This window comes from Podarcis raffonei, chromosome 9 (genome assembly GCF_027172205.1).
Source record: "Podarcis raffonei isolate rPodRaf1 chromosome 9, rPodRaf1.pri, whole genome shotgun sequence".
In the NCBI taxonomy this organism is placed as follows: Eukaryota; Metazoa; Chordata; class Lepidosauria; order Squamata; family Lacertidae; genus Podarcis; species Podarcis raffonei.
In genome coordinates this window covers 23627159-23645000 of record NC_070610.1, presented here as the reverse complement: position 1 = coordinate 23645000, position 17842 = coordinate 23627159, and the positions used below count along the sequence as shown (strand labels likewise).

General features: G+C 45.6%; 1 protein-coding gene across 2 annotated transcripts in view; it reads left to right on the top strand.

Moving 5' to 3' along the window:
• YIPF7 (Yip1 domain family member 7) overlaps nucleotides 1–15057 on the top strand; it is a 24686-nt gene extending 9629 nt beyond the window's left edge. For both annotated transcript variants that reach the window (XM_053403371.1, XM_053403370.1), the window contains exons 4-6: nucleotides 2640–2785; nucleotides 10570–10751; nucleotides 14454–15057. In XM_053403371.1, the coding sequence (XP_053259346.1) occupies nucleotides 2640–2785; nucleotides 10570–10751; nucleotides 14454–14616 (491 nt within the window). In that variant the 3' untranslated portion in view covers nucleotides 14617–15057. The remainder of the gene's footprint in view (nucleotides 1–2639; nucleotides 2786–10569; nucleotides 10752–14453) is intronic.
• The last annotated feature ends 2785 nt before the right edge of the window (nucleotides 15058–17842 follow it).

Genomic DNA, 17842 nt, shown 5'->3' with positions numbered 1-17842 from the left:
TAGGAAAACGTGTGCCTGTGTTATAAATGCACAGGCATTTTCCTGGCTATCTCACCCAAAATGACTGCAAAAAAGGACCCATTTGCCTCCTTCTCAGAGGCCAGATGTTGGACAAGATGGAGGGTGATGAGGTTTTGTGAGGGGCTGGTGGGGGCCTTTCTGAACCCTGGAACCCTTGTTCACTGCCCAATCTAGCCAGCCACTGAATCTAAGCCTACTGTGAAGGATGACTGGATCTGCCTGCTTCTCTCACCACCACCCCTGCCAACCCCCCAACCCCCCATTTTGCTTAACACAAAGACAGAATCTTTCAGCCCGGACACTGAGATCCAGCGCCGAGGGCGTTCTGGCGGTTCCCTCATTGCAAGAAGTGAGGTTACAGGGAACGTGACAGAGGGCCTTGTTGGTAGTGGTGCCCACCCTGTGGAACGCCCTCCCTTCAGATGTGAAGGAAATAAGCAGCTATCCTATCTTTAAAAGACATCTGAAGGCAGCCCTGTTTAGGGAATTTTTAATATTTAACGCTGTATTGTTTTTAACACTTGCTTGGGAGCTGCCCAGAGTAGCTGGGGAAACTCAGCCAGATGGGCGGGGAATAAATAATATGTTGTTGTTGTTAGACAGGGCTAGAGTGTTTCAACCTCTGTGCTTTCTGGGGTTTCTGAAGCTTTAAGGCAGCCCTGAGGCTTTGAGAGCAGGACGCCTTGCAGAATACCTGCTTCAACTCGGAAGAGCCCAGAATCTCTCCAAATCTGCCTGATTCAGCTCAGAATTCATCCAAGCCTCCTCCCCGCCCCCCAAAAAGCTGAGGGGTTTTCAATGTTTGCAGCCGACAGGCTGCATTCGGCTTGTTGGATCACAGGCCTTTTAATAGTACAAGCTTAATATTCATACAATGCTACGTTTGACTGTGTTGTATTTAAAATGCTATGCAGAGAGGTTTGCATTAGGCGTGAGGTGTTTGTCTTTAGCAAATGCGGCAAGGAGAGTGTTTAAGGCTAATTGATGGCTCATCCTAGAAACCCAAGCAGAGATCTCTCACAGCAAAAAGATGAAACCTGAGAACTCAGTGTCTTAGTCAATCGCAGGAGCCAGCAGTAGTATCAGAGATAGTGAACAAGCAAGATGGTTGCATAGGATCTCGTTACAGAGAGAGGAAAGTTATTTAACTGTATTAATGACTGAAAAGAAGATCAGACCACATTCCTTGCTTATTTTGTTTAGGGAAGCTTTTAATGTTTGATGTATTACTGTATTTTAATATTTTTTTTTGGAAGCCACCCAGAGTGGCTGGGGAAGCCCAGCCAGATGGGCAGGGTATAAATAAATTATTATTATTATTATTATTATTATTATTATTATTATTATTATTTACGAGCAATGTGTTACTTTGTATTTTGTACTGTTCATTTGTAACTGTTTCAAGACTGTTCTGCGGTAAAGCTATGGAACTCATTATTGTGGCGGAGAGCAAATTCATTTCTGCTCTGAACAAAGTCTGGATAAGAGATTCCGTTTGCAATGACTCTGACAAAGCCTACATTACTGAATCCTGAAAGCCACCTACTCTGAAGCGAGGTGTCCACTACAGCCACTTTCTTGTCTGTCAAAATTGGCGATTGCCTTATGAAAACAAAGCAGTATCTTCTTGTACAATGGGATTGCAAGGGCAGCTCATTAATCAAATAAATAAAAGTAGCATGGATATGGGATGTGGGTGGTGCTTTGGGTTAAACCACAGAGCCTAGGTCTTGCTGATCAGAAGCTCGGCGGTTCGAATCCCCGCGATGGGGTGAGCTCCCGTTGCTTGGTCCCTGCTCCTGCCAACCTAGCAGTTCAAAAGCACGTCAAAGTGCAAGAAGATAAATAGGTACCGCTCCGGCGGGAAGGTAAACGGTGTTTCCATGCGCTGCTGTGGTTCGCCAGAAGTGGCTTATTCATGCTGGCCACATGACCCGGAAGCTGTACGCCAGCTCCCTCGGCCAATAAAGCAAGATGAGCGCCGCAACCCCAGAGTCGGCCACGACTTGACCTAATGGTGAGGGGTCCCTTTACCTTTACCTAGCATGGATATGAAGAGCATATCCATCAACATTCACATTGGAAGATGTCCGATTTCATCCACGTATTGTATCGGGTGCAAGAGAAACAGAGTATGCAGTGAAGACTGTTGCACTCAGGTCCTGCTTGTGAACTTTCCAGAAGTCTCTGTTGGCTGCTGCAGGAACAAAATGCTGAACTACATGGGTCATTGGCCTGATTCAACAGGGCTATTCCTGTCAGTGAAGTTATTCAGGACTCTTTCTCTCTGACTCTCTCTCTCTCTCTCTCTCTCTCTCTCTCTCTCTCTCTCTCTGTGTGTGTGTGTGTGTGAGAGAGAGAGAGAGAGAGAGAGAGAGAGAGAGAGAAACAAAGCCATTTGAGGACAGCGCTGGCATCTGGTTCACAAAGTTTTCCTTTGCCTGAGTAATCAATACTTCCAAATTAAATCTTGGCTACAACACATGCATCATTAGAATAATTTGCCCACAGCCAACCGACTGTTTTGTTATTGTTATTCTAAAGCGAGCTATTGCACTGAGGTTTTTCATTTAGGATGATTAACCATTTTGAAACTTCTTCCCCCTCCTCTGTTGCAGAGCTGGGGATCAACTTCGATCACATCTGGCAAAAAACATTAACCGTCCTCAACCCAATGAAGCCAGCAGATGGCAGCATCATGAATGAGACGGACCTGACAGGGCCTATGGTTTTCTGCCTGGCGCTTGGAGCGATGCTGCTACTGGTACGGTATAGTGCAAACTGCAGCTGTTCTCATAGCAATATCCTCAGTAGAAAGGCAAATGACTTTGGGCTTTGTAGGGAGAAGGAGCCAGATTAAAAGCCCCACGTGCTAATGAATGTCGAAAGCAACAGCGACTCATCTGCTAGGAAGCTAGCCTTGTGGATGCACCCTGCTCAAGTGCGCTCCTTCTGATCAGTGGTCAGGGATGATAGGAGGTCAAGTGCACAGTATATGGAGAGCCACACACTTCCTATCGCTGGGATAGTGGGAAAGGACACCTGAGCGCAGCACCTACAGCTATCTAACCAACTTAATTGATGAACTGAAAGCTTTCTCAGCTGCCTTGTGCACTTGGGCCCTCCCCAGGCACCTTCCATTATATAAAGCGCAACACATTGAACTTGAAATCTTCCGAGCCACTCAGACGTGATGCAGCTGCTGTGCTTCCTGACCTGTTCAAAAAGGGCTTCTTGCAACTGGGAGAGGAAAACGGCTAAGAGCATCAGCAAATAAGTCTGTCACTATATAGGTACCAACAGGAGAAAAACAACAACCCAACCCATTTTTAAAAAAATAAAAATTAGGTAGTTATCTGAAACTACCTTATTGGGACATTTTCCCTTAAAAGTTGCCAGCAGCGCTTTTGCTTAGAACAATATATGTTGTGGTAATTATGTGATTAATAACAATAATAGTCATTTTCTTATTTATAACCTGCCCATCTGGCTGGGTTTCCCCAACCACTCTGGGCGGATCCCAGCAGAATAATGGAAACACGATAAAACATCAAACTTTGAAAGCTTCCCTAAACAGCAAACACCCCAAAACGTGCATGTGGGTGGCGCTGTGGTCTAAACCACTGAGCCTCTTGGGCTTGCCAATCAGAAGGTTGGCGGTTCAAATCCACGAGACGGTGTGAGTTCTTATTGCTCTGTCCCAGCTCCTGCCAGCCTAGCGGTTCGAAAGCATGCCAGTGGAAGTAGATAAATAGGTGCCACTTCGGCGGGAAGGTAAACAGTGTTTCTGTGTGCTCTGGTTTCCCTCACGGTGTTCCATTGCACCAGAAGCGGCTTAGTCCTGCTGGCCACATGACACGGATAACTGTCTGTGGACAAACGCCGGCTCCCTAGGCCTGAAAGCGAGATGAGCGCTGCAACCCCATAGTTGCCTTTGACTGGACTTAACCGTCCAGGGGTCCTTTACCTTTACTTTTTTTGCATGTTAGGATGCCAGGTCATTAGGTTCAGCCTGATTTCACACATGGCTGCATGTGAGACTGCTGTGTACAGTGGTACCTCAGGTTACATACGCCTCAGGTTACATACGCTTCAGGTTACAGACTCCGCTAACCCATAAATAGTACCTTGGGTTAAGAACTTTGCTTCAGGATGAGAACAAAAATTGTGCTCCACCGGCGTGGCGGCAGCGGGAGGCCCCATTAGCTAAAGTGGTGCTTCAGGTTAAGAACAGTTTCAGGTTAAGAACGGACCTCCGGAACGAATTAAGTACATAACCAGAGGTACCACTGTATATGTGTGTGTTTCCAGTGGCGTGGCAGGGGGGGGCAGCCACACCGGGCGCAACATGGGAGGGGGGTGCACTTGCACTCGCAGCTCTCTGCCCCTACCTGGCTCGAGTGCTAAAATCCATGGGTTAGGGGGCACAAATTACTTGCCTTGCCCTGGGTGCTGACAACCCACGCTACGCCACTGTGTGTTTCTTCCATAGCTGCCCTCCACGGGGGCTTAAGATGGGAGAAGAAAGGAGGCAGAAATGTAGCCTGGCCCGCCCCGTTTTAGAACTCATTGGCACATGTTGACTCTCTGCGCCTGCCAAAGAAGAAGACCTTTGTCCGTGATTCTGCCTCTGGCTTACCAGCATCTGATGACTTCTGCTTTCTGATTCACTCGGGGCCTGACCCTGCTAAGGTGCCAGAACATTTGAAACAAAAAGTTGGCAACTCTTTTAAACAGCTGCTGGATCAGCACCAATTAGCAGGTTATAACGTTCATTCCCATGTGATGAAAACCTTTGGTGTGCTGAGTTCTGGAGATCAAGCTGTTGTGAAAGCCCAGAGACCAGGCTGCATTTTTTCCTCCTCATTAAGCACAGCTCCTGGCGAAGGGATGGAGTAGAACGAGAGGAGCCAACTTAGTTCTTTCCAGTTGTCATTGGACCTCCAACTCTTTTCAGCCCCAGACAGTGTGGACCAGTGGTTAGGGATGATGGGAGCTGTAGCCAAACCATCTCTGGAAGGTAGGACATTTACTACCCCTGGAGTCGAAGACATGTTGGTTGCACCCATTGGAAAATGTATGCATCATCTCCTGCTGATAACCCAAGTAATGGCTATTATCTGTTGCATCCACCATATAGAAAATAAACCAAGGAAAGTTGATACACCTGTAGGACCTTCAAGTCTTTTTGGTACTGAAAGTGCACCTTTGAACTCCACATCCTTGCCATGCACAAACAGGAGTCATTTCACAAACCCATGTGACATGTTGGTTGTAACCTTGCTGAAGGAACAGAACTAGAATGTGGCATTTTTCACTCCACCAATTGGCACACCTTGCCAGCAGGTTGAGTTTATGGAGCACGGGTGAGGGCCTGTTTTCATTTAGATGCAATAATAATAATAATAATATATTATTATTATTATTATTATTATTATTATTATTATTATTATTAATACCCCGCCCATCTGGCTGGGTTTCCCCAGCCACTCTAGGCAGCTTCCAACAAAATATTAAAAATACATTAAAACATCAGTAATTAAAAACTTCCCTAAACAGGGCTGCTTTCAGACGTCTTCTAAAAGTCAGATAGTTGTTTATTTCCTTGACATCTGGTGGGAGGGCATTCCACAGGGCGGATGCCAGTACCAAGAAGACCCTCTGCCAGAAGGCCTATTTCCGCTGCAGGGTTTTTTTGTCTCTTTTGGTCAGCCTTGCCAAATTCCACCTGAGCGCCCCACATAGAGAACTGGTTGCATGAATGATTATGGCACTCCTAGAAATGAGTCCACGTTTACCTTTTTTTTTTTTTTTTGACATGTGGCTGAGAGCATTCAGAAATTTACCGGGAGGGTGGTGTCATTATGCAGCCTAGTCACTAGGTGGCACTGCACTTAGATGTAGCTGTGTGGATTCAGGAGTTTCCTGTGCTCCATTTACAAAACAAAAGCATGGTTGGCTACCTTTCTGACTGGTGTGTCCTTTAAGCCTTCCATGACACCTACCATTGTATGGTGCTGGCATTCATGTGGTGATTTGGTTATATAAATTGGCATAGGCTGGCTAGGAATTACTGGTGTTGTTGTTGTTTAGTCGTTTAGTCGTGGCCGACTCTTCGTGACCCCATGGACCAGAGCATGCCAGGCACTCCTGTCTTCCACTGCCTCCCGCAGTTTGGTCAAACTCATGCTGGTAGCTTCGAGAACACTGTCCAACCATCTCGTCCTCTGTTGTCCCCTTCTCCTTGTGCCCGCCATCTTTCCCAACATCAGGGTCTTTCCCAGGGAGTCTTCTCTTCTCATGAGGTGGCCAAAGTACTGGAGACTCAGCTTCACGATCTGTCCTTCCAGTAAGCACTCAGGGTTAATTTCCTTCAGAATGGATCGGTTTGGTCTTCTTGCAGTCCATGGGACTCTCAAGAGTCTCCTCCAGCACCAGAATTCAAAAGCATCAATTCTTCAACGATCAGCCTTCTTTATGGTCCAGCTCTCACTTCCGTACATCACTACTGGGAAAACCATAGCTTTAACTATACGGACCTTTGTTGGCAAGGTGATGTCTCTGCTTTTTAAGATGCTGTCTAGGTTTGTCATATGCAAAAAGAGTGGGGTAAATCAGCTTGAAGAAAACCTGTCATCCACAGCATTGCCACTCCTCCCAGGAATACTGCTGCTACTGCTGCTGAAGAAGCTATCGTCTATGGTATATATTGCAAAGCCAGCAAGAAGGGGATTAGTAGCAGTACAAGAAGAAATGAACCACCCTAAGGAGGACAGTCACATGTACCGTAGGGGAAAGGGCTATAGCTCAATGGTAGAGCACTTGCTTTCAATGCAGAAGGTCCCAAATATCCGGATAGGTCTGGGAGATCCCTCTTTGTGAAACTGTGGAGAGCCACTGCCAATCAATGTAGACAATACTAAGCTAGATCAAACAGCTTCCTTTGTTCCAGAATTGTGGATACTGGTGAACACAGATAAAGCGACAAAGACGAAGAGCCATTAAGAATGGCCTTGTTTAGTCGTTTAGTCGTGTCCGACTCTTCGTGACCCCATGGACCAGAGCATGCCAGGCACTCCTGTCTTCCACTGCCTCCCGCAGTTTGGTCAAACTATGGTAGGTTCGAGAACACTGTCCAACCACCTCGTCCTCTGTCGTCCCCTTCTCCTTCAGCCCTCCATCTTTCCCAACATCAGGGTCTTTTCCAGGGAGTCTTCTCTTCTCATGAGGTGGCCAAAGTATTGGAGCCTCGGCTTCACCATCTGTCTTTCCAGTGAGCACTCAGGGCTGATTTCCTTAAGAATGGCCTTAGCAGTTCTCAACCTGTGGGTCCCCAGATGTTGTTGGACTACAACTCCCATCATCCCTGAGCTCTGGCCTTGCTAGCTAGGGGTGATGGGAGTTGTAGTTCAACAACGTCTGGGGACCCACAGGTTGAGAAAGGCTGCGGCTTAGGTTGTATCTACCTCTGCAGGGACTCAGCTGGACTCGTCCATTAGAACGTTAAAAATGTGCTATAAAAATGTGACACCAGAGGGCGCTGTGGAGCAACGATCCATCATCAATGGCAAAATGCATTGGGAGCTATACTTTTTAATAACTTTATAATAGCGTTTTTCATATCTCTGTAGATCCTGCCCAGGTGTGTGGAACCTTTGGCCCTCCAGATGTCGATGAACTACAACTTCCATCATCCCTGGCCATTGGCCATACTTGCAGGGGTTTATGGGAGTTGTAGTTCAGCAACTTCTGGAGGGCCAAATGTTCCCCACACCTGTTCTATCGCCTGAAACAGAGACCTAAAAGACACCGAGCAGCCTTGAGCAGTTGGTGCGTTGGGACTGAATGACATTCAGATTTCCAGACTGCTGGTTTCTGTGTCAATTTCTGGCAAAATCTCTCTCAGAGAGGCTTGAACATATTCCTTCTTGGTCTGTATTTCAGGCAGTTTGGGGGATGGCAAGTATTTCTGGGCCAAAGTTGCCATCTGTGGGCTAAGTCATAAAAGGTTAGATCTGAGAAAATAATGTGTGTTCTGTGTACATAAACCTCATCAGAAATATTAAGTTCCAAAGCAGTTAATTTCCCCACCCCACAAACAAGCCTCTAATGAAAGTCAAGGACATAGAAACGTGTGTGGGACATGGGAAACAGGAAGATAATTTGACTTGATCTGTTCCAGCTTCATTTCCCTCCTGTCCTCCCCAACTACCCCCTTCCCTTTCTTATTGCACCAAAACCTCCCTCCTCCGCTAAGCAGTATATCAAAGAGAGTTTTCATTTAGCCGCTATCTTGCTGTCTTCTGCCTCTGGCGCAAGCAATTTGTTAATCTTAGATTAAGCTGCTAAGTATGGCTGTGTCAATTAATCAAACGCTCTGGAACAAACAAGTTAAAATATTAGCTGATTATTGCTGGCATTGTGTTTATGCGCGGCATCTGCAGGAAATATTGCAGATCAAACCTCCCTGCCCAAATTGAAAATGCTAAACCTATTGAAAACCTTTAATGACTATCGAGGTTGTTGATAGTAATCTGTTACACTAATGGCATTATATACCCACAGTATGTCAGCAGCAGTCGGGGGAGTGCTGGAAATATGAGTGTTGAAAAAGCCAGTGGCCCGTTAATTCTCTTTCAGAGATAAAAGTGTCTTCTCAAATTGCCACGACAGTCCTTGTTACGGAGTCGATAGCTATTAACACGCTGTCCCATGTAGGTCTCCTCACGTGTCAGTCCCATTGAGTTCTATGGGAATTAATCCCAGGTAAGGTGGGTGGCGCTGTGGGTTAAACCACAGAGCCTGGGACTTGCCAATCAGAAGGTCGGCAGTTCAAATCCCTGCGACGGGGTGAGCTCCCATTGCTTGGTCCCAGCTCCTGCCAACCTAGCAGTTCGAAAGTACGTCAAAGTGCAAGTAGATAAATAGGTACCGCTCCGGCGGGAAGGTAAACGGCGTTTCCGTGCACTGCTCTGGCTGGCCAGAAGCGGCTTAGTCATGCTGGCCACATGACTCCCTCGGCCAATAAAACAAGATGAGCGCCGCAACCCCAGAGTTGGCCACGACTGGACCTAATGGTCAGGGGTCCCTTTACCTTTATTTTTTAAGGATGTGTAGGACTGCACCCTAAAAGGAGGGGGGAATGATAACTGGTTGAAGCAAAGGAAGAAGAAGAAAAGTGCCACGAAAAGGTCAATGGTCATTGATAGGTTGATGCAGCAGCAACTGCTTTTTGGCTGCAATATTAAGGGAAGAGATCACAATTGTACTATTGGTGCCATCGGCTTGGAGATTCATAAAAGGTATCACTGAAACTTTCTAGGTATTCCTTTGCTTACGATGGCCAAGCGCACGCGCTCAGACTCATTTTGTGGATTCAGTTACGTAAGTTTTGTACTTTTTCATGAAGAGGTATGATGTATCTTTGCTGCAACTGAAAGGTGCACCCAGATGTTGAACACTTTGCAGAACGCTCAGTACGGAGAAGACAAAAAAGAACGGGTGCAAGCCAGCAAGGTCAGCAATCACTAGACCCTGGTTCTCACTGGAGTGGTAAGCTCCATTACTTCAGACCGCAGGCGAGAGTTTACGTGACTGGTTGTTCCTCCATATGGCGGGGAAAACCTTCCATGTAGAAAACTAGATGTTGGGATGGAAGGAAGGGTCTTGCATAGCTGACTCCCTGGTATGTTGGCTTTCCATGTGGAAGGAATTGTGTTACAGGTCAATTATATCTCAGGGTACTGCCAGATACTCTGTTTATTGAGCATTCGCCTGTGTTTGCAGAGAGATTAGACAATGTTGGCTATTGGATGAGCCACCATCCCGATCTGTTTGCACACAAAAATGCGGGGAGTTTAGATTACATCTGCTATTTATCGAGCACTCATTCTGATTTATTTGTGGGAAGCTTAAAGGTAAAGGGACCCCTGACCATTAGCTCCAGTCGTGACCGACTCTGGGGTTGCGGCGCTCATCTCGCTTTATTGGCCGAGGGAGCCGGCGTACAGCTTCCGGGTCATTTGGCCAGCATGACTAAGCTGCTTCTGGCGAACCAGAGCAGCACACAAAAATGGTGTTTACCTTCCCACCAGAGTGGTACCTATTTATCTACTTGCACTTTGAGGTGCTCTTGAACTGCTAGGTTGGCAGGAGCAGGGACCGAGCAACGGGAGCTCACCCCGTCGCAGGGATTCGAACCGCCGACCTTCTGATCGGCAAGTCCTAGGCTCTGTGGTTTAACCCACAGCGCCACCCGCTGGGAAGCTTAGCTAATAATAATAACAATGATTATTATTCTTAATGATGTTGTGTCAAATGAAATGTTGCCCCACATTTTCCAGCGCATTTCCCTCACCATCAATGCATCTCTGCATCCTTAAGGATGCATCTCCTCTGCTCCTGTTTTTAGGCGGGATTCAATCACATAACAGCAAATTCTACCTCCGTTGCCTCCATGGCTTGGCAGAAAGGAAGACCCTCCACTTCTTTTCTGGCTGATGTACCATTTGTATGGTGATCCCCTCTTCTCTTTCTTCATTTCTACAGGCGGGAAAAGTCCACTTTGGCTACGTTTACGGCATGAGTGCTATTGGCTGCACAGCAATCCATGCTTTGCTCAGTCTGATGAGCCTCACAAGTGTTTCCTACGGCTGTGTGGCGAGTGTGCTAGGCTACTGCCTGCTGCCCATGGTGATCCTATCAACCTACGCAGTCTTTTTCTCCCTACAGTAAGTATGAAGTTTCATCTCAAATGCTGGCAGGTTGCTTTGAATGATAAGGAAGGGGTAATGTGAGCTGCATTGAGACAGAGGACACCAGGAAATAGCAAGAAAGGATAAGAGAAGCAATGGGGGAAACAGAGAGTTATGGGAATTGCATTGCTGGATCTGTTTAGGTTAGCATGCTTTTTTCCAATTGCGGACAGCCAAATTTATTCTAGATACTCAGATCATGGTAGTGACAGGTACCCTCTAGGGCATGGCAAGACAGAGAGCCAGTGTGGTGTAGTGGTTAAGAGCAGTAGTCTCGTAATCTGGGGAACCGGGTTTGCGTCTCCGCTCCTCCACATGCAGCTGCTGGGTGACCTTGGGCCAGTCACACTTCTCTGAAGTCTCTCAGCCTCACTCACCTCACAGAGTGTTTGTTGTGGGGGAGGAAGGGAAAGGAGATTGTTAGCCGCTTTGAGACTCCTTAGTGTAGTGAGAAAGTGGGATATCAAATCCAAACTCTTCTTCTTCTTCTACCTTGGGTTACAGATGCTTCAGGTTACAGACACTTCAGGTTACAGGCTCCGCTAACCCAGAAATAGTACCTCAGGTTAAGAACTTTGCTTCAGGATGAGAACAGAAATCGTGCGGTGGCGACAGCACGGCAGCAGTGGGAGGCCCCATTAGCTAAAGTGGTACCTCAGGTTAAGAACAGTTTCAGGTTAAGAACAGACCTCCAGAACAAATTAAGTTCTTAATCCGAGGTACTGATTTTCAACATTGTGATATATCACCAGCTAAACATCGCAATATAATGATATATCACGGTGTCTGAAATAAGGATGGAGCTATGTAGAGGCATTGGCTGGCTTCACAGTTTTCCCTGCATTGTGATTTTTGCCCAACACACACACACCAGGCTTTGTGATACACTGGTACCTTGGTTGTCAAACAGTGGCTCCCAAACAAATAGGCTCCCGAGCACTGCAAACATGGGAGTGTTCTGGTTTGCAAACTTTTTTGGAAGCTGAACGTCCAATGCAGCTTCCGATTGAGCGCAGGAAGCTCCCGCAGCCAGTCGGAAGTTTTTGAACGGTTTCGGGAGTCGAAGGAACTCCTGGAACAGATTAAGTTTGAGAACCAAGGTGCCACTGTATATTGCCAGATCAAAAATTATGAAACCAATATAACAAAATGGATTTCAAACCGGTTTTGGACAATATATATCGCCCAGCCCTAGTACCCTCTGCTGCCTCTTCCCAGCACACAATGTGGTACACTGCCTCTGTAAAGGAAGGTTTAATTTTGCTTACATAGCCAACAGATGAATCCGGGTAATTAAATCTGGCTTGTATCACCTGTTCAGGGCTCTGGCCCAGGTTAGGATAGGATTGTGGGGAATGTTTTGCTATTGACCACCTGCTTTCTTCCAACCCTAATCAATGATGGAACAGTGGGAGCTGCAAAAGCAGCTCTGGATAAACTGCAGCCAGGAGATGGAACAGAAAAAAAATTCCGTTGATTCATTTTAGAAAAGCAGCAGTTGCATCTAAATACATTTTGCTGCTGTTGGACTAGGTTGTTGTTGCTTTTTTATCGTACTGAGTTTCTGCCTTACTCCACTGAGCAGCTAAAGTCTGTCCTGGCAACAATCCATATACTAAAGCATTCTTCTTCCCTTATTATGGCAAACAGTGGTTTCACAGTGGTCTTGTCTTAGGGTTGCCATATGTCCTCTTTTTCCAGGACACACCGTCTTTTTCATGGGTAGAGTCGTCATAGCGATTCATAGTTAAAAGGAGAAGTCGGCAAATGTGTTCTCTTTTTTGCTCTTCAAAACATGGCAACCCTAGCAGTCTCTACAGCAATAGGCAGGGTTAATTGGTTAACTATGTAATCATTTTCATGTATAAAGCACTGCATGTGTATTTTTAAAAACAGCAGCAGCAAAAGGGCTTACTCTGGAGAATTGCCATACTTCATAACAGACCTGTTGCTCATCTTAGAAAATGGCCAAATAAAATGTCCAGTGAACCCATCACAATTTAAACTATAAAATCCCTATGGCTCCCCCCTCCTTGTATGTCATGTTCCATGAACATCAGAATTAGGAAACTAGATCTAGCCCACTAGCTTTTCTCCCCCAGCCTGAATGGACCAAGTTTGACAGGTGGGTGGGACCACTCTCCTGTCAATCACCTGATGTCACAATGTCAGGTGACCCATTTTTGCCTGTGCAAATTTAGAATCAAGAGTTTGGGTGTAGAGCAGGTGGGCGTGGCTTGGTTGAAATGGTCTCACAGGACAAACTGGGAGATCTGGTGGTTCTAATTGGGCCCAAGGAACAGAAGTTCCGCCCCTCTGATGTACATAGATATATAGGTATAGATATATAAAGTAAGATAGGCAATGAAATGGCACTTGCATCTTTAGGCTCAACTTGAGCAGGAGAGGAAGAAAAGCAATGAGGAGAAACTGGCATTGGCACCATTCCTATCTATGGTGGCTTCTCTGTCAGCTGACACATCACCTGTGTCACTCACTGCAAAATATTTAAGGGCCTGAATAGACCTTTTCCTTAAAAGTGTGATTTGTTTTCTGGGATGGGGGCAGGGGCATGGGTGAGGGGCGACTGGTAGGGAAGAGAGAAACAAATGGAAACCAAACAGAAGAAGAGTTTGGACTTGATATCCCGCCTTTCACTACCCTTTAAGGAGTCTCAAAGCGGCTAACAATCTCCTTTCCCTTCCTCCCCCACAACAAACACTCTGTGAGGTGAGTGGGGCTGAGAGACTTCAGAGAAGTGTGGCTAGCCCAAGGTCACCCAGCAGCTAAATGTGGAGGAGCGGGGAAGCGAACCTAGTTCACCAGATTACGAATCTACCGCTCTTAACCACTATACCACACTGGTTGTGTATCTCAAGAGAGCTATATTTTGAAGACAGAGAAGAACAGTAATGGAGGACCAAAAAAAAAATGGTTAGTGACTGGAAATGAATTCTTTATCATTTTCATTTTCCCTTCCTTTGTTTCCTCAAGCTGCCCATTAGATACTGATGAAATTGCTGTAAGCCGCACTGAGGACAAGGGGATACAATGTAAATATAAGAACAAATAGCTTGTTCCTGTAACAAGCTAACATAGTAGGCATATCATTATGACAGGATTCAGCCACTTCATTCGCCATTCCCTCTGTCTGGAGAAAAGCGCCAACTGTTTCTCTGCGGAGAGGGAGGGCAGCAGTGGCACGAGCGAATTCACAGACCCTCCCCTAAGCTGCCACTTCCAGCTCCCTCCACAAGTCAGTCAAATTGATACAAAGCCGGCATCAGTTTGCAGGGCGGATGTGCCCGTTGCCCTAGATTGCACAGTGCAAATATTACATCATGCACACATTTCTCTTTATCTGCTGCCAGCTTCTGGTTCGCTGCGGGATGAAAATGCTGCGGCTGTTTGTCTTGCCATCCTAATAAGCGAGATAGCAGCTGACTAATTTACTACTTGCTGCTTAGTCTTTTAACGCTGCAAATTATGAAGCTGTTTTTCATCCAAAATGAAAAATGCCCTCCCGCCTGCTCCCCTCATCTTCTGTTTGTTTGGCTTGATGTTATATTGTCTTTGCCGCTGGCCGTTGGCTATCAATGCATCCCTGATTAGGAAGGCTCTTGAAGTGTTTCTATTCTGTTCTTATTAACCAGCAGGGTTTTTTTTTTATTCTTGCAGGGGGTTTCTCGGAACTCTGCTAGCTCTCTTCATTATTGGATGGTGCAGCCTCTCAGCCTCCAAAATATTCACTTCTGCGTTGTCGATGGAAGGCCAGCAGTTTCTGGTTGCCTACCCCTGTGCTTTGCTCTATGGTCTCTTTGCACTCATGGCTATCTTCTGAGCTTTGGTGTCCAGGAAGACTGTGCTATCTTATCTCTACGTTGGACTGCAAAATCAGAATCTACAGATTTTTTTGAATGATTTAGGGATGTTCCCCAAAGCTCATGGTTTAGGGCTCGAATTCAGCCTGGAAAGCTTGCTGTACTGAGGGGCACCAGCTCCTGGTGACCGAGCCGTTTTGGCCCCCCAATATGTTGGGGGTGAGGGCCAGCCCCCCAATGTCTAAAAAGTACAAAGGCAAACCGTGGAGCTGAGTGCGGTATGGCTCTAGTGGCCGGCTCCTTTTCTTCCTTCATTTCATTTTCATTTTACTTTTAATTTGTATACAGTGGAACCTCGGGTTACATACACTTCAGGTTATATACGCTTCAGGTTACAGACTCTGCTAACCCAGAAATAGTACCTCGGGTTAAGAACTTTGCTTCAGGATGAGAACAGAAATTGTGCTCAGGCGGTGTGCGGCAGCTGGAGGCCCCATTAGCTAAAGTGGTACTTCAGGTTAAGAACAGTTTCAGGTTAAGAACTGACCTTTAAAGCCCTAAACAGCCTCGATCCAATATATCTGAAGGAGCATCTCCTCCCCCATCGTTCTGCCCAGACACTGAGGTCCAGCTCCGAGGGCCTTCTGGCGGTTCCCTCACTGCAAGAGGCCAAGTTACAGGGAACCAGGCAGAGGGCATTCTCGGTAGTGGCGCCCGCCCTGTGGAATGCCCTCCCATCAGATGTCAAAGCGATAAACATCTACCTGACATTCAGAAGACATCTGAAGGCAGCCCTGTTCAGGGAAGTTTTTAATATGTGACATTTTAGTGTATCTTTCATCTTTGTTGGAAGCCGCCCAGAGTGGCTGGGGAAACCCAGCCAGATGGGCGGGGTACAAATAATAAATTATTATTATTATTATAGGAACGGACCTCCGGAACGAATTAAGTATGTAACCAGAGGTACCACTGTACCACCCTTCTATATTTCTATATACAAGGTGGTTTATGGCAACAAAATATACAGCAAAGAACACACACCTTATCATAACCTGATCCAATACAAAAAGTCATAATAAAAACGAAACTTTAAAATGGAGCAACTTATATCAAATAAAGTAATTTTGAAAAAAACTAACAGAATATAATAGGAAACAATGAAATTTAAGTCTCAAAACATCAACAAATAATAATTAAGCAGAAATTCACTCTTAACAGTTACAATAAATAATGACTAAACTATGATAACTAAAAACAACTGCAAGTCACAATGCATAAAATACCACAATACAAACAAAACCATGTAAAAGGGTCAAAATTGAGAAACAATTTGATTGTTTCCTTCCTGCAAAGGGGAAGGAGTGTCAAAGCAGTCTCCCCCCAGTGGCAGTGCTGCCGGCCATTGAAACAGCATGGCCGCTGCATTTGGCTCCGCCCCCAGCTCCTCCCAGCATTCTGCTTTCACGCATGCAACCATGCCCACCCCCAAACACCTTCACAAACTGGCCCTCTGCTGTATTGTGAATTGAGCCTTGTTTTCTCCAGAAGTTTGCCCTTAGCTCAGAATATAATACGTTATTCTGACAAGGTTGCATTGAAGGAAAACGTACATCGAGGTCTTTTACGTTAACCTCTTAACTCCCAGTGAAATGTCTGTTGATTGCAATGAAGTATGTGGCCCAAACACCTAACCCTTCTCTCTTTTACTGGGTGAATAATTGCTCTGTTAGGGCCTAGTATCTTCATTTGTTTCTTGCAAACCTTTTATATATTTCCACACCCACTTCTAGATCTGGAACCTGCTCCTGGATTTGTTTGTTTTGAGGTGGGGAGGGTTTTAAATTTCTAGCTGGTTCTCAGCCATGGCTGACGCTGGGAATTACATTTTCCAGGAGACTATGTGATCATCCACTTACACATAGCACTGTCACCACACCGTCATTTCCCAGTGGGAGAGAATTCTCAGAAAGCAGACAACAGTTCTCCCCACAAAAAAACCTTACTAATTACCAGGCCAATTCAGAATTGAGTTGAGCATTCACTCATTGGCTATCTAGCTCATTCAACTCTTCATGATCATAATATTGATCTGAGGAACAGAATGTATAGAGTTTGGGGTGAGGGGTGGAGAGAAAGAATTGTGTCATGTTAAACCCTCTTCATTATGTAATCATTTTTTAAATTAAAAAATGGATAAACAAAGACTGTATTCTTTGAAACCTCTGTTGTGATTGGCTAATATTATGATGAACATGAGCCCTCTCTAGCCATTGGCAGAACTGCTTGAGTGCTACGGAATGTTTGTGACCATTCCAAATGCTCAGAATTAAGTGGGGAGAGGGAACAGCCAGCAGACAGTGTCTAGGGACATATTGGTCTATGAAGTTAATGGAAAGGGATGTTGCAATAAGAGTAACACTTACATCAGCTACTATACCATGCCTGGCTGTGCACATATTCCTATTTTACTCTGCCATCCAGTGCATTCCCACAGCTGGTGTTAGCCACAATCCATATCTCTTCATCCATATCTGTGACGTTAGCCACAATCTATATCCGGTCTGTCATTTCTTAAGAATTACAGTCATACCTCGGAAGTTGAACAGAATCCATTCCGGAAATCCGTTCGACTTCCAAAACATTCAGAAACCAAGGCACAGCTTCCAATTGGAACCCGCAGAACCTGTGTTGGACGTTCGGGTTCCAAAGAACATCCGCAAACCGGAACACTCACTTCCAGGTTTGCGGCGTTCGGGAGTCAAAATGTTTGACTCGCAAGGCATTTGACCTCCAAAGTACGAGTGTACTATATTTTAATGCATTTCACCCCAAAACCAGCTTCGAGCACCCCAAAACCAGCTTTGAGAAAAATGGACAACCTAGCTGCATTTTAAGCTAGTAAGGTGTACACAGCTTGTGTTGTGAATATTGTCTGGGTTTGAGAGTAGTATGTGAATAGTATACCCTGTGAGCATTTTCTGTAAATCAGTACACGGGGTAAGTGTGTGTACGTGAATAAGACAGTGTATGAGAGAGCGAAGAGGGAATGGGCAATGAAAAAGATTCTGCATACAGGAAAATTATGCATTAATTTTTGGAGCTATCTACTTCTGTATTCACATCTAAATGTTTTCTGCTCTTCCCCTACCTAGCATGCATTAAATCCCATTACCGAAATTAGATTATATGATTTACATTTTATTTGTTTAATGGATGAAAATGAAATAAAACCAGGAAGGGGATGTT